This window comes from Erythrolamprus reginae, chromosome 10, assembly GCF_031021105.1.
Source record: "Erythrolamprus reginae isolate rEryReg1 chromosome 10, rEryReg1.hap1, whole genome shotgun sequence".
NCBI lineage: Eukaryota > Metazoa > Chordata > Lepidosauria > Squamata > Dipsadidae > Erythrolamprus > Erythrolamprus reginae.
In genome coordinates this window covers 9,666,682-9,679,203 of record NC_091959.1, presented here as the reverse complement: position 1 = coordinate 9,679,203, position 12,522 = coordinate 9,666,682, and the positions used below count along the sequence as shown (strand labels likewise).

Below are 12,522 nucleotides of genomic sequence, written 5' to 3'. Positions count from 1 at the left end.
ACTTTGCGGATATTCGACTTTCACGTGCGGTCTCGGAGCGCATCCCCTGCGAATATCGAGGGAACACTGTATAGGCAAAAATTCTCTCTCAGAGAAAGTCTTTAACTTATTTATAGGCTTCACAAAGTAACAAACTTTATTTGACATGGTAACAAGTCTCCCGCCAGAACGAACAGCCAATCAGGAGACAACATTAAACTACTGAGCCTTAGCAACTCTCTCTGCATATTTAACACATATACTTACATAAAGTAGGCCATTGAAACAATATATTTGTAACTGTTCAACCATTATTTATTTTTTTAATTTATTAATCAGATTTGTATGACGCCCCTCTCCGCAGACTCAGGGCGGCTCACAGCAATAATAATACAGTGTAAACAAATCTAATATTTTAGTTAATTTAAAACCCCAATTTAGAAACCAATCATACATACTAACATACCATGCATAAATTTTATAAGCCTAGGGGGAGGAAAGTATCAATTCCCCCATGCCTGACGACAGAGGTGGGTTTTAAGTAGCTTACCAAAGGCTAGGAGGATGGGGGCAACTCTGATATCTGGGGGGAGTTGGTTCCAAAGGGTCGGGGCCGCCACAGAGAAGGCTCTTTCCCTGGGTCCCGCCAAACGACATTGTTTAGTTTATACACATATACTTACATAGAGTAGACCACTGAAATAATATATTTGTAACTGTTCAACCATTACGGTACTAGTAGGAGGAGAGAAAAAGACGTTTTCCTTGTGTCACAAGTTACTCCTGGTGACTCCTTGGAGACTGGACAACTAGCATATTTTTCACCTTAGTTTTTGGGGAGGAAAATAGGGAAAAGAATCTGCTTATCAGATATTCATCTGGCTAACATCCTTAGTCTGGTCAGCTTCAGCACAATATTTTATCCCCTGGTTAAGGGCTTAAAAAAACATTCAGAGAGAGAGTAACAATGAAAGAGCTTGCAAGCCAGTAAGAATTGGGAAAATCATTAGCACTTGGTTAGGGCTGGAAAGAAACATTTGGAACAAGTAGAACATTAATTTCAACTCCCAGAATTCCCTAGTCAGCATGGTTGGCTGGGGATTTCTGGGAGTTGAAGCCATTCTGTCTTAAAGTGACCAAGGGGGGGGGGTGTAAATTTTTTTTAAAAAAAATTCTCTACAGTTTCCATTGATAAATACATATCAGTGCATATACCTTAAAATATATCCGTAATATACACAATTATAATTTTTTATACAATCAGTCATAAATCAATATCCTATCTTTCTTTCTATGTATCTCTTTCCACCCTAACAGTAAATTTTACTTATGATACTTATATATGAATGTACATGTATATATATGAAGAAATATATCAAAAAGGTAATAGAAATGGATTAAGATCTGTTAAACTAGAACAAAATATGTGAGAAATATTTTCTTTTACTCCTTTTTTTTTCTCTTTTTTTTGGAAAACAAGAAATTATTTTTTAAAAAAATTATACAATCAGTCATAAATCAATATCCTATCTTGCACTATTTTCCCTCAATGATACATATCCTAGTTCATCTCGTATTTAACATATTTAACATATTCCCATACATTTTTAAACTGTCGGTGTCTCTTCTAACATCGTTATTTTTATATCATTTCTATACATGTAATTCTTTATGCTGGGTATATGCAAAGTGATCAAAGTTGGGAAACATGCTAAAACTATGAATTTCTATTACTGAGACACTCTGTGCCTCTACCTTCCGGTAATAATTCTGAGCTCAAGGTTAGCTTCGAATTTACCTGTATTAGTAACATTGAAAATTCCATAGCCAAGACTTGGTTAGAAAGCATGTCCATTAGTGTACTGTATACGACATATATATCTTTTGTTGTTGTTGTTCCAGATATTGATGAATGCAGCATAATGAATGGCGGTTGTGACACATATTGTACAAATTCAGATGGCAGCTATGAATGTAGCTGTAAACCCGGCTTTGCGCTGATGCCAGATGAAAGAACTTGCACTGGTAAAGTAAATTTGTGAATATTTACTCTACGTTACCTAACATTTGCTAATGTCTTGGCTGCAACCTCTGACCATAATGGATCTTTGCTTGCCTGTTTACTCAAATGTGAGTTACATTGAAATCTGTCACGTTCAAGTAATTTTTTATTTTTTATTTATTTATTGAACTTCTATGCCGCCCCTCTCCTGTCAGAGCTGCACTTTGGGAAGCTAGGCAGCCCAAACTGCTAGCCAGTCCAAACAGCTAACCAACCCAACCAGCTAACCAGCCCAACCAGCTAGCCAACCCAACCAGCCAGCCACAGACCAATAGATGTGGAGTTGAAGTCTTCAATGAAACACAGCAGCAGCAGGAAATCTTGCAAAAATATATATTTACTTCTTATTTACACTATTCTCTGTATTCTATCTTACTATACGTACATCACACTAGTATCTCACTAGTATATCACTACAGCTATCTCAATTACAGTAACTCACAGGAACCAACAGATCAATACAGCAAGGGGAACATCAGAGAGCATCAGAAAGCAGAGAACAGAGAGAGCAATACAAAAGCTCTTACATATTTATATATTTATCACCCAATCAGGTTGCTGCTTGCTTAATTGCCTGAGAATGACTCAGCATTCTCTTTGCAGTCCTTCCTTCGGCGTTGGGATAGTACTTCAGGATATTGCTTAATCCTGACATCTCCGTGGACTCGGGGCAGCTCACAACATATCAAAAAAACATTATACAATAAAACATCGGGAATCCAAGTAATATAAATAAGCTAATCTAAAACCATTCTAAGAAAAACTAAAACATTAAAAATAATTTGTTCAGATTCAGATAATTGTATGTAGGGAAGACATGATAAGTTGTAACAGTGTTCCAGTATTTGAGGGGTTGACCCAGATCTGAATTGTTTAAGGGTTTGATAGCATTGTGCGATTATACAAAAGCTCAAGCTAGCAATATATATAGAATGTTATTGCAAGCAGAAGAGGAAGTAATAAAAGGTTTGACAAGATGCTGGCAAAATGATTTACAAATAGATGAAAGTGAAATGAAAGAAATAGTAGAAAATATACATAAGATTAAAAACACAAGAGTTAAAGAGATGAGAAGAAAAATCCTACACAAATGGTATTATACACCAGCACAACTTGCACACTTCCAGGGGAAAGAGAAAGGTAATTGTTGGCATGGTTGCCAAAAGAAAGGAATTTTCATGCATATGTTCTGGGAGTGTGTAGAAATTCAGAAATTTTGGAAGGAAGTGCAGAATGAAATAAATAAAATGTTAAATATTAATTGGAACAAAAGAAATAGCGATTTTAATTAAACAAAGAGAACTAAGAGATTTTAAAGAAATAAAAACTGCAGCATTGGAAAGTGCTCAAGCGGTAGTGGTATTGGGTTGGAAAGAGTCTATAAAATGGACATTACAGAACTGGTACTGGTACATGGTGGATCACATACATTTTGAAATCATGGAAATAAGATTAAACAACTTTGATGAAAACAAACTGGAGAAGCTGATGGTACGATGGAATAAGGTGAAAGGTTATATGTTGAGTAGAATCTGTGATGCAAATGTGAAAAATAAACTTCAATCACTCTTTCAGTAATAACAAATGCAAAGTAGAGCCAAGGAAATATATATATACAAACTAGTAAATTTTCGAACCCCCCGCAATGGGTGGTGGTGGTGATGGGGTTTTTTTTTGTCGGTCAGGTGATGGGCACATGCACTGTGCACTGTTTTATGTTTGTTTTTTATGTAACCATATTTACAAAATCAATAAAAATATATTTTTTTTTAAAAGATAGCATTGTGCGATTAATAAATGATCAATACAGCCAGCGAAGGATATCTTCCATGCTGGATTTCATTGGGAAAACCACTGCTATAACACTTTCTGTTTGTCTGGTGCAAGCTGCATAGAGAATGAATAATGACCATCAGCCTCTTGGACTTGTTAGTTCAAATGAGTTAAGTTTTCTGCAGCTGCATTAATTCCTAAAAGCCACAATAGACTCATCTTTTGATGAGTTACACCCTTTTATTTTTTCCCAAAGAGAAGAGAATCCCAGCCCAAGTCTTTGTTTTGCAAACATTTATTTTGAGTAACTAAGCAAAGTTTTGGATATTCAGCTGGTATGTGGTGACCTTAACAGGGAAAATCCTGAGAAATTATACCAGAGATTCAAAAGCACTCTGAATTAAAAAGAAATAGATCTCTATCTATCTATCTATCTATCTATCTATCTATCTATCTATCTATCTATCTATCTATCTATCTATCTATCTTTCTAAGAGGCGTACATAAGTGCACTAATGTGCCTTTCGTCCCCTGTCCAATTGTCTTTCCTTTATCTCATATATCATATATATTTTCTTCCTTTCATACATCTTCTCCTCTATTTTTACATATTATCTTTATATATATTACCTCATGTCTATTCTCTTCCATATGTATTGTGTATTGGACAAATGAATAAATAAAAATATCTATCTATCCATCTATCTATCTATCTACTATCCTTTATCTATCTATCTATCTATCTATCTATCTATCTATCTATCTATCTATCTATCTATCTATCTATCTATCTATCTTCTATCCTCTATCCATCCATCCATTTATCTATCTACTATCTCTCTCTCTCTCTATCTCCATCCATCCACCCACCCACCCACCCACCCATCCATCCATCCATCCATCTAATTTATTCGCTGTCCATCTTGCCACAGATGGTAATGCACAAGATTGAATTTCTTATATCTTATGTCAGTGCCCAATGATTAATAAAAACACAGGTCTAGAGAAGTTGTACATACCAAGTAATGCAAAGATGAGGTGATCAGAAAGAGAATGTGCAGAATTGATATACAGTATACTTTAATCAAAACATCATAATCCAAAAGAAATTGTACATCTGTAAACAAAGACCAGATTATCCCTGTGAAAATTTTCACTTGCTTGTGAGACAGACAGAAAGTAGAAGACTAACTCTGAATGTCTACTTGTGCTTTTTTTCTTTTAGATATCGACGAGTGTGAAAACAACCCGAACATCTGTGATGGTGGTCAGTGCACTAACATCCCTGGAGAATACAGGTGTCTTTGCTATGATGGCTTTATGGCATCAGAAGACATGAAGACTTGCTTAGGCGAGTGAAACATCTGTTATCCTAATCTTGTTGTCGGTTGAGTCTGTCTTGTGGAGGGAGTCAAAGAAAGAATGATTGGTTCCCAAAGTGAAGCCACAAGTAGTTCTTCATATGAAATCCAAAGGTAGTTTATGGTATCTATCAAGGATATGGGAAGTCAGAACATGCGAGATGTCCAGGAAGATGGCCTTAGTCTGGGAAGCAGGTTGGGAATTTTGGGAATTGTAACCCATTACACTTGCGAAGAACTACAGTCATACCTCGTCTTACAAACCTAATTGGTTCCAGGGGGAGGTTCGTAAGACGAAAGGTTCATAAGACGAAACATTGTTTCCCCATAGGAAACAATGTAAAGTCAATTAATCCGTGCAACCCCCCAAAAAAAACCACAAAAAACCGCTGCCGCCCGGCTGTCACCTTTTAAAACAGCCTGGGGGCTTCTCAGCGACCTCCCGAACGCCAAACACCAAACCCGAACTTCTGGGTTCGGCGTTTGGGAGGCCGCCGAGAAGCCCCCAGGCTGTTTTAAAAAGGTGACAGCCAGGCGGCGGCGGGGCTCCCCAACAACCTCCCGAACCCCGAACCCGGATGTTCGGCAAAGGTTCGGGGTTCGGGAGGTTGCTGGGGAGCCCCCCCAGCCCGGCTGTCACCTTTTAAAACAGCCGGGCGGCTTTCCAGCAGCCTCCTGAAGCCGAACGCCAAACCTGAACTTTCGGCGTTCAGCATTCGGAGGCTGCTGGGAAGCCCCGCCGCCCGGCTGTCACCTTTTAAAACAGCTGGGGGGCTTCCCAGGAGCCTCCCGAACGCCAAACCCAGAAGTTCTGGTTTGGCATTCGTAACACGAAAAAAGTTCGTAAGAAGAGGCAAATTTTTTCTGAACCCCGGGTTCGTTGCTTGAGTTGTTCGTAAGACGAGGGGTTCGTATCTTGAGGTACCACTGTAACTTGAAAACAGAAGTTGAATTAATTTGTTTTGCTACTACGTGTTGACATACTGTATCACTTAACAGTGATCCATTTATTTGTGGATTGATTTTAGTGGTACCCCAAAGTCTCTTTAATTGAATGCAGTCATGCATCTATTTTTCGTAACATAAAATAATTAAAGGCTATTTAAAATAATCCCACTGTGACGCATCTGAAGACTTTCTTCACATTATCCCTGTGGACACCGAATTTTGAAGAATTCTAGTACATTTTTTCCCAAAAGAAGCATGTAGGATAAAGTAAGGCAGGCTGAGAAATACTTGAATTAAAATAAGTCTTCAGAGGTGATGGCTCATAAAAGGAAAAAGATTTCCACATTTTTAGATTTTTAGTGCAGTCCTTGAAGTTGTTCCTCTATACAGTACAGTAGTCCCTCGCTATATCGGTCACCTACTGCGGCTTCACTTCATTGTGGGTTTTCAAAAAATATTAATGAGAAAAATAATTCGCGGATGTTCGCTGGTTCGCGGGTTTCTGAGGAAGTTGATTGGCAGATTTAAACAGCCCCGCTGAACTCGATCGGCAGGTTTTTCAAAAAAAAAAATATCTAAAATTTTGTAAGAGTGTGGGAAGGGTTTATAAACACTTAAAACAATGAAAACTTACCAAACAATTACAATATAAATACTTAAATAAGTACTATCAGTCGATAAATTCCCCATCGTGGATTTCACCTATCGCGGCCGGGTCTGGAACGTAACACCAGCGATAGGTGAGGGACTACTGTATACACAAAGAGGTTAGGAGTTTGATAGAAAAATCACATAACGTATTTGTGTATTATTAGGAAGTTTCTATATGTAGATGATAAAAAATAGCATAAAGAACACTGTGTATGTCTACAAACACATGGATCTTTAGAGCAGTGTTTCCCAACCTTGGCAACTTGAAGATATCTGGACTTCAACTCCCAGAATTCCCCAGCCAGGGAATTCTGGGAGTTGAAGTCCAAATATCTTCAAGTTGCCAAGGTTGGGAAACACTGCGTTAGAGCATATTAATCGTGCTGATGTTACCACTGAACAATACAAAAGGTTTAGGAGCCATACAAAAGGTTTAGGAGCCATACAAAAGGTTTAGGTGCCATACAAAAGGTTTAGGAGCCATAAACACAGCAACAGGGGAAAACAGTTATGATCTAACAACGGTAATTGTTGTATTGTTAATACACTTGATGGGGGGGGGGGTAGAGTTCAGCATCCCAATGGGTTTAAACTCCAACTTTCCCCCAAAACTAAACAAACCTACTTCCAAATAGCCCTTAATTTTTCCTTGCCAAATTTATAGCGTTCCTTCTTTGTTAACGAGTCTTGGCTTTAGTACATATTAGGGAAGCATTAATCACGTAGTATAACCTATGACAACTCTTTGCCCTCTCCAGATATTGACGAATGTGAACTGAATCCCAACATCTGCCTGAGCGGAACCTGCGAAAACACAAAAGGCTCCTTCATCTGCCACTGCGAAATAGGTTATTCTGGGAAGAAAGGGACAACAGGTTGCACAGGTAGGTTTTTTAATCTAGGTGGGGGTGATTTTTTAAAATATATACATATATATTTATTGCTTTTTAATATTTACACTTAATACATTTTAAGGCTTTCCAGTGGGTTAATATCCATATACTGTACTTACATTGATAAGTTATTCATTTTTACATTCGTACACATATTTCTTTATAAAGTTCTATCTCTTATTGTTGATTTGTTTTTCTCTTTTGTGTCCAATTGAACACAAAACACAAAACACTTTGTCCAGGTAGAGTAGCAAGCTGAGTCCTTTTGATCGCTCAGTTCCACAGTTCCATTTTTTGCACATTCATATATTTTCTCAATTATCCCCTTGTTGCTGGGTTTTCCCATCTTTTTGCGTAAGCTATTCTAGCGGCCTTTATAATGTATAATATTAAATACTTTTTTTTAACATATGAATTCCTAATAATGCCTAGTAGAAAGAACTCTGGTGTAAATTCAATTGTCACATTCGTTATTTCTTGTAGCCACTGGTTAAGTTGCTTCCAGTACTTTTTTCGCTTTGGGACCTTTCGACGAGGTCCCACTCGTCATCTTCAGGCTGGTTAATCCAAAAAAGAGACACCCCCCAAGAACCAAGACACAGAACAGGACAATGGCATTGCCCTCCTCCCTTACATCAAAGGCACCACAGATAAAATCAGCAAAATTCTCCGCAAACACAACATCATGACAGCCTTTGGTACAGATAAAAAAAATAGCCAACATCCCAAGAAACCCCAAAGACAATATCCAGCTAGAAAACCAGGGATACCAAATACCGTGTAAAATCTGCCCAGCCACATATATTGAACAAACTAACAGGAGAGTAAATGCACGTGTTGCAGAACATAAGAATGCATTAAAGAAAAAAGAAAAAAACCTCCTCCCTTTTCCAATACTTCAAAACTACAGGACATGAAATTGATTTTGACAGTACTAAATTAATTTCCAAAACAACACTACAGCAAAAGAATAATCATGAAAGCCATCAAGATAGAAAAACATCCCCAAAATATGAACAAGCGGGATGATACCTCCCGCCTACCAGACATCTGGAAACCAGCCCTCATTAACAAACGTATACCGGCCATAGAAACTGAAACCAGACTCAGAACACACATTGCAAAACAATCAAGTAGCCTGCAAGCTCCAACTACTCAGGATATCATGCCTAATCCACAATCATTAATTAATCAGCATACCTCAGTTACATCAACGACCCCAGGTGTTACCCCACTGACTCACCAGGAAGTTTCTACACAGCAGGCAATTGCTGAGCCATCAAACCACACCCAGCCACCAGTATTTATAGAAGGAAGGCAGCTCAGGTCTCGCTGTGTTCGCCCTAGAACAAGGACAGAAGCACCAGCCTGAAGATGACGAGTGGGACCTCATCGAAACGTCGCCAGAAATTTCCAAATCCTACATGGGAAGAAGCCCGAATATGCCAAGACCGTCATACCTGTACCCATGAAAATCTACGAATATATATATTGTATGGAGCTGGGGAACTGTAGTCGTAATAACATTCCTTTCTCCGAGAGTCAAGGTCACTTTGCACTGCACCTGGAGGGTCGTAACTGGGAAGCCCCTTCAGTTGGTTCGGTGGATTGATTGGACCATGTGATGGACATGTGGGTGCTGGAAAAGGGGCTTGGACTTTCTCTTAGGTGGGGAAAACCTGGAAGCTTTCAGATTCACATTTTCCCAGATGTGCCAATATGACATTTCTAATAAAATGGAACTTTGAGGAAATTCAAGCCTCGGAGTCTTCTTGCGTTGGGGGTGTTACTTGGAACCCTGACATTATATTTCTAAGCTCTTGTCTGCATTACGGTAATAACGCCTGTCGTAGTAGGATTAATTTAAGATGAATTGGATTGTGAAAGACACAGATTTTGTCTTTGATAGTTGAATCTTAGTTATTCATCATGCTGTCTGCTTTCCTTGTCAAGGTCTTTATTTCTGCAATACATCCTTATTTCTGTTATTGAAAATCATCCCTTGAGACATCTACAAACTCTGCCACCAGCTGCCTTCTTAATGAATGAGTTATTCAACATATTGCCAATTTTCCATCTATCAAGATCTTTATTTCTGCAATCCATTTTTATTGCTGTTATTACAAATTGTCCCTCACTTTAATCAGTTATTGAACACACGTTTTCCTTCTATCGAGACAATCTTTGTTTCTGCAGTACAGTCTTTATTTCTGTTAATTCTAAATTGTACCTGGCTTTGAGACATAGAAACATAGAAACATAGAAGACTGACGGCAGAAAAAGACCTCATGGTCCATCTAGTCTGCCCTTATACTATTTCCTGTATTTTATCTTACAATGGATATATGTTTATCCCAGGCATGTTTAAATTCAGTTCCTGTGGATTTACCAACCACGTCTGCTGGAAGTTTGTTCCAAGGATCTACTACTCTTTCAGTGAAATAATATTTTCTCATGTTGCTTTTAATCTTTCCCCCAACTAACTTCAGATTGTGTCCCCTTGTTCTTGTGTTCACTTTCCTATTAAAAACACTTCCCTCCTGAACCTTATTTAACCCTTTAACATATTTAAATGTCTCGAACATGTCCCCCCTTTTCCTTCTGTCCTCCAGACTATACAGATTGAGCTCATGAAGTCTTTCCTGATACGTTTTATGCTTAAGACCTTCCACCATTCTTGTAGCCCGTCTTTGGACCCGTTCCATTTTGTCAATCTCTTTTTATAGGTGAGGTCTCCAGAACTGAACACAGTACTCCAAACGTGGTCTCACCAGCGCTCTATATAGCGGGATCACAATCTCCCTCTTCCTGCTTGTTATGCCTCTAGCTATGCAGCCAAGCATCCTACTTGCTTTTCCTATCGCCCGACCACACTGCTCACCCATTTTGAGACTGTCAGAAATCACTACCCCTAAATCCTTCTCTTCTGAAGTTTTTGCTAACACAGAACTGCCAGAGACGTCTAAAAGAGATTGCCACCAGTCAGCTTAGGCTACTCAGTCTGCGTACATGTGTGTTTCTTGTGGGGCTCCTATGAATGTGAGCACAATATTTGCAGCTGCCCTTGGAAAGCCTGCAGTAGAGGGGAGAGATCATGGTTTTTTCTCTCCCAGTGGTCCAAATTCCTTTGCTCGAATGTCATAAAGGAACATGTCCGCAGCCTGTTTCCACGCTCCGAAAGAAGTGCCAAGAACCTGGTTTCCGTTTCCCCGACAGGAGACCCCCCAAAAAAACCCACGGCGTTAAAGCATTTTAAAAGAGTCAACCCTTGTGTGGAACGGCTTGACCGAAGGGAATGGATTCCTTCCTCCTCCTTGCTGCTGTGCCAAAATGTTTCAGCTCCACTTTTGAAGAATTGCAAAAATGTTCACACCAGCTCTTTCTTTCATGAAACAATTGCGTAAGATTCTGGGAGTTTGCTTGAAGTTGCATCGACATATTTCATTCCCCCTTGTCATTACCCATCGTTTCCATTTTAACAAGTAAACAAGTTTTTTTCCTTCTCACACCCCCCCCCTCCCGTGCCGTGTCCCCGAATGCATGATCCACCCACCGACATGCATTTACTTACATTCCACGCAGATGTTAAAACTTTTCATTACTCTCTCTGCTGTGAGCCGCCCCGAGTCTGCGGAGAGGGGCGGCATACAAATCTGATTAAACTGAAACTAAACTGAAACTTTACCCCCAGCCCCCACCGCTTCCATTCTTAATAAGTACTGTATGTGAGCCGAGTTTAGGGAAAGGCTGTGTTTTACGCAATGATATACATTACTTATGACAAGCTATGTTGGCTGCATCCATGCTGTCATGTTCAATTATCTGAAATGGAAAGTAGAGCAGGTCAGCTGAGGTGTGTGCATATTGCACATATTAAAGATGCAATCGGGAAAAGGCTTGGAGCAGGACGTTGACTACGCTTCAAGTCTAGCTTGTATGTCAGCTGAGTTGTCTAATGCAAGACAAGAAACAATGGATGGAAACTAACCAAGGAGAGAAGCATAGATACATAGAAACATAGAAAGACTGACGGCAGAAAAAGACCTCATGGTCCATCTAGTCTGCCCTTTGCTGGCTGGGGAATTCTGGGAGTTGAAGTCCAAATATCTTCAAGTTGCCAAGTTGGGAAACACTGTTCTATTGTTCCGTTAAGTGCACCTGAAGTCTTACAAGTTTCCTCAACTTTTTCTTTGCTCAATTCCAAACACTTGATCATGACCTTTCCAGGTCTTGATTTTAAGAACCCAGAGACAATTCTTGGCTCTTGTTGAGATACCTAATGCAAATAGTGCAAAGTACGTTCAAAAAAATCATCTTCTCAAATCCAACTCTTTTAAGGATCTCCTAGGAAAACTATCTAATCTTAGGATAACTTTTCTGGCAGGCATTCCCAACCCCCCAGTGAAAGATTCTTTCCTCCCCAGCTTGGGACCTACACATTTTATCCAGCAATTGAACCTAAAACCCCCTTCTGAACAGTTCTTTCCTAAAGAGTATTCCTTTATCCATCCTTCCTAAGTTTTTTTTTTAAGGCAGTATGTTAAAGGGCAAAGTTTGGCAGAGACGGTTTTTTGGGCTTGACTACAAAACAACATCTGTTTCATAAATCTCTTCATGTCAAGACAGACCCCCCTCCCCTCCCCAGCTGGGAGCCCTACAGATGTTATAGGGGCAACAACACCCCAAATGGTATTTAGACTACATGATTGAGCCAAGTCATTAGATCCTCTAGGAAACTGTTTAATCAATCATTTAGGAAGTGGTCATTTCCCAAGACCTCCAATTACATCAAAGAAAATGGGGAAGTTGGCACTTTTGGGGGGGGGAGGTTTCCCACCCCACCCCCTCTTGATCA

The 12,522-nt window shown here is 39.3% G+C and overlaps 1 protein-coding gene across 1 annotated transcript in view; it reads left to right on the top strand.

Moving 5' to 3' along the window:
* FBN1 (fibrillin 1) overlaps positions 1–12,522 on the top strand; it is a 248,260-nt gene that overhangs the window by 164,192 nt on the left and 71,546 nt on the right. Inside the window, 3 exon segments of the mRNA XM_070763010.1 lie at positions 1,882–2,004; positions 5,040–5,165; positions 7,533–7,658. Of these exon segments, the coding sequence (XP_070619111.1) occupies positions 1,882–2,004; positions 5,040–5,165; positions 7,533–7,658 (375 nt within the window).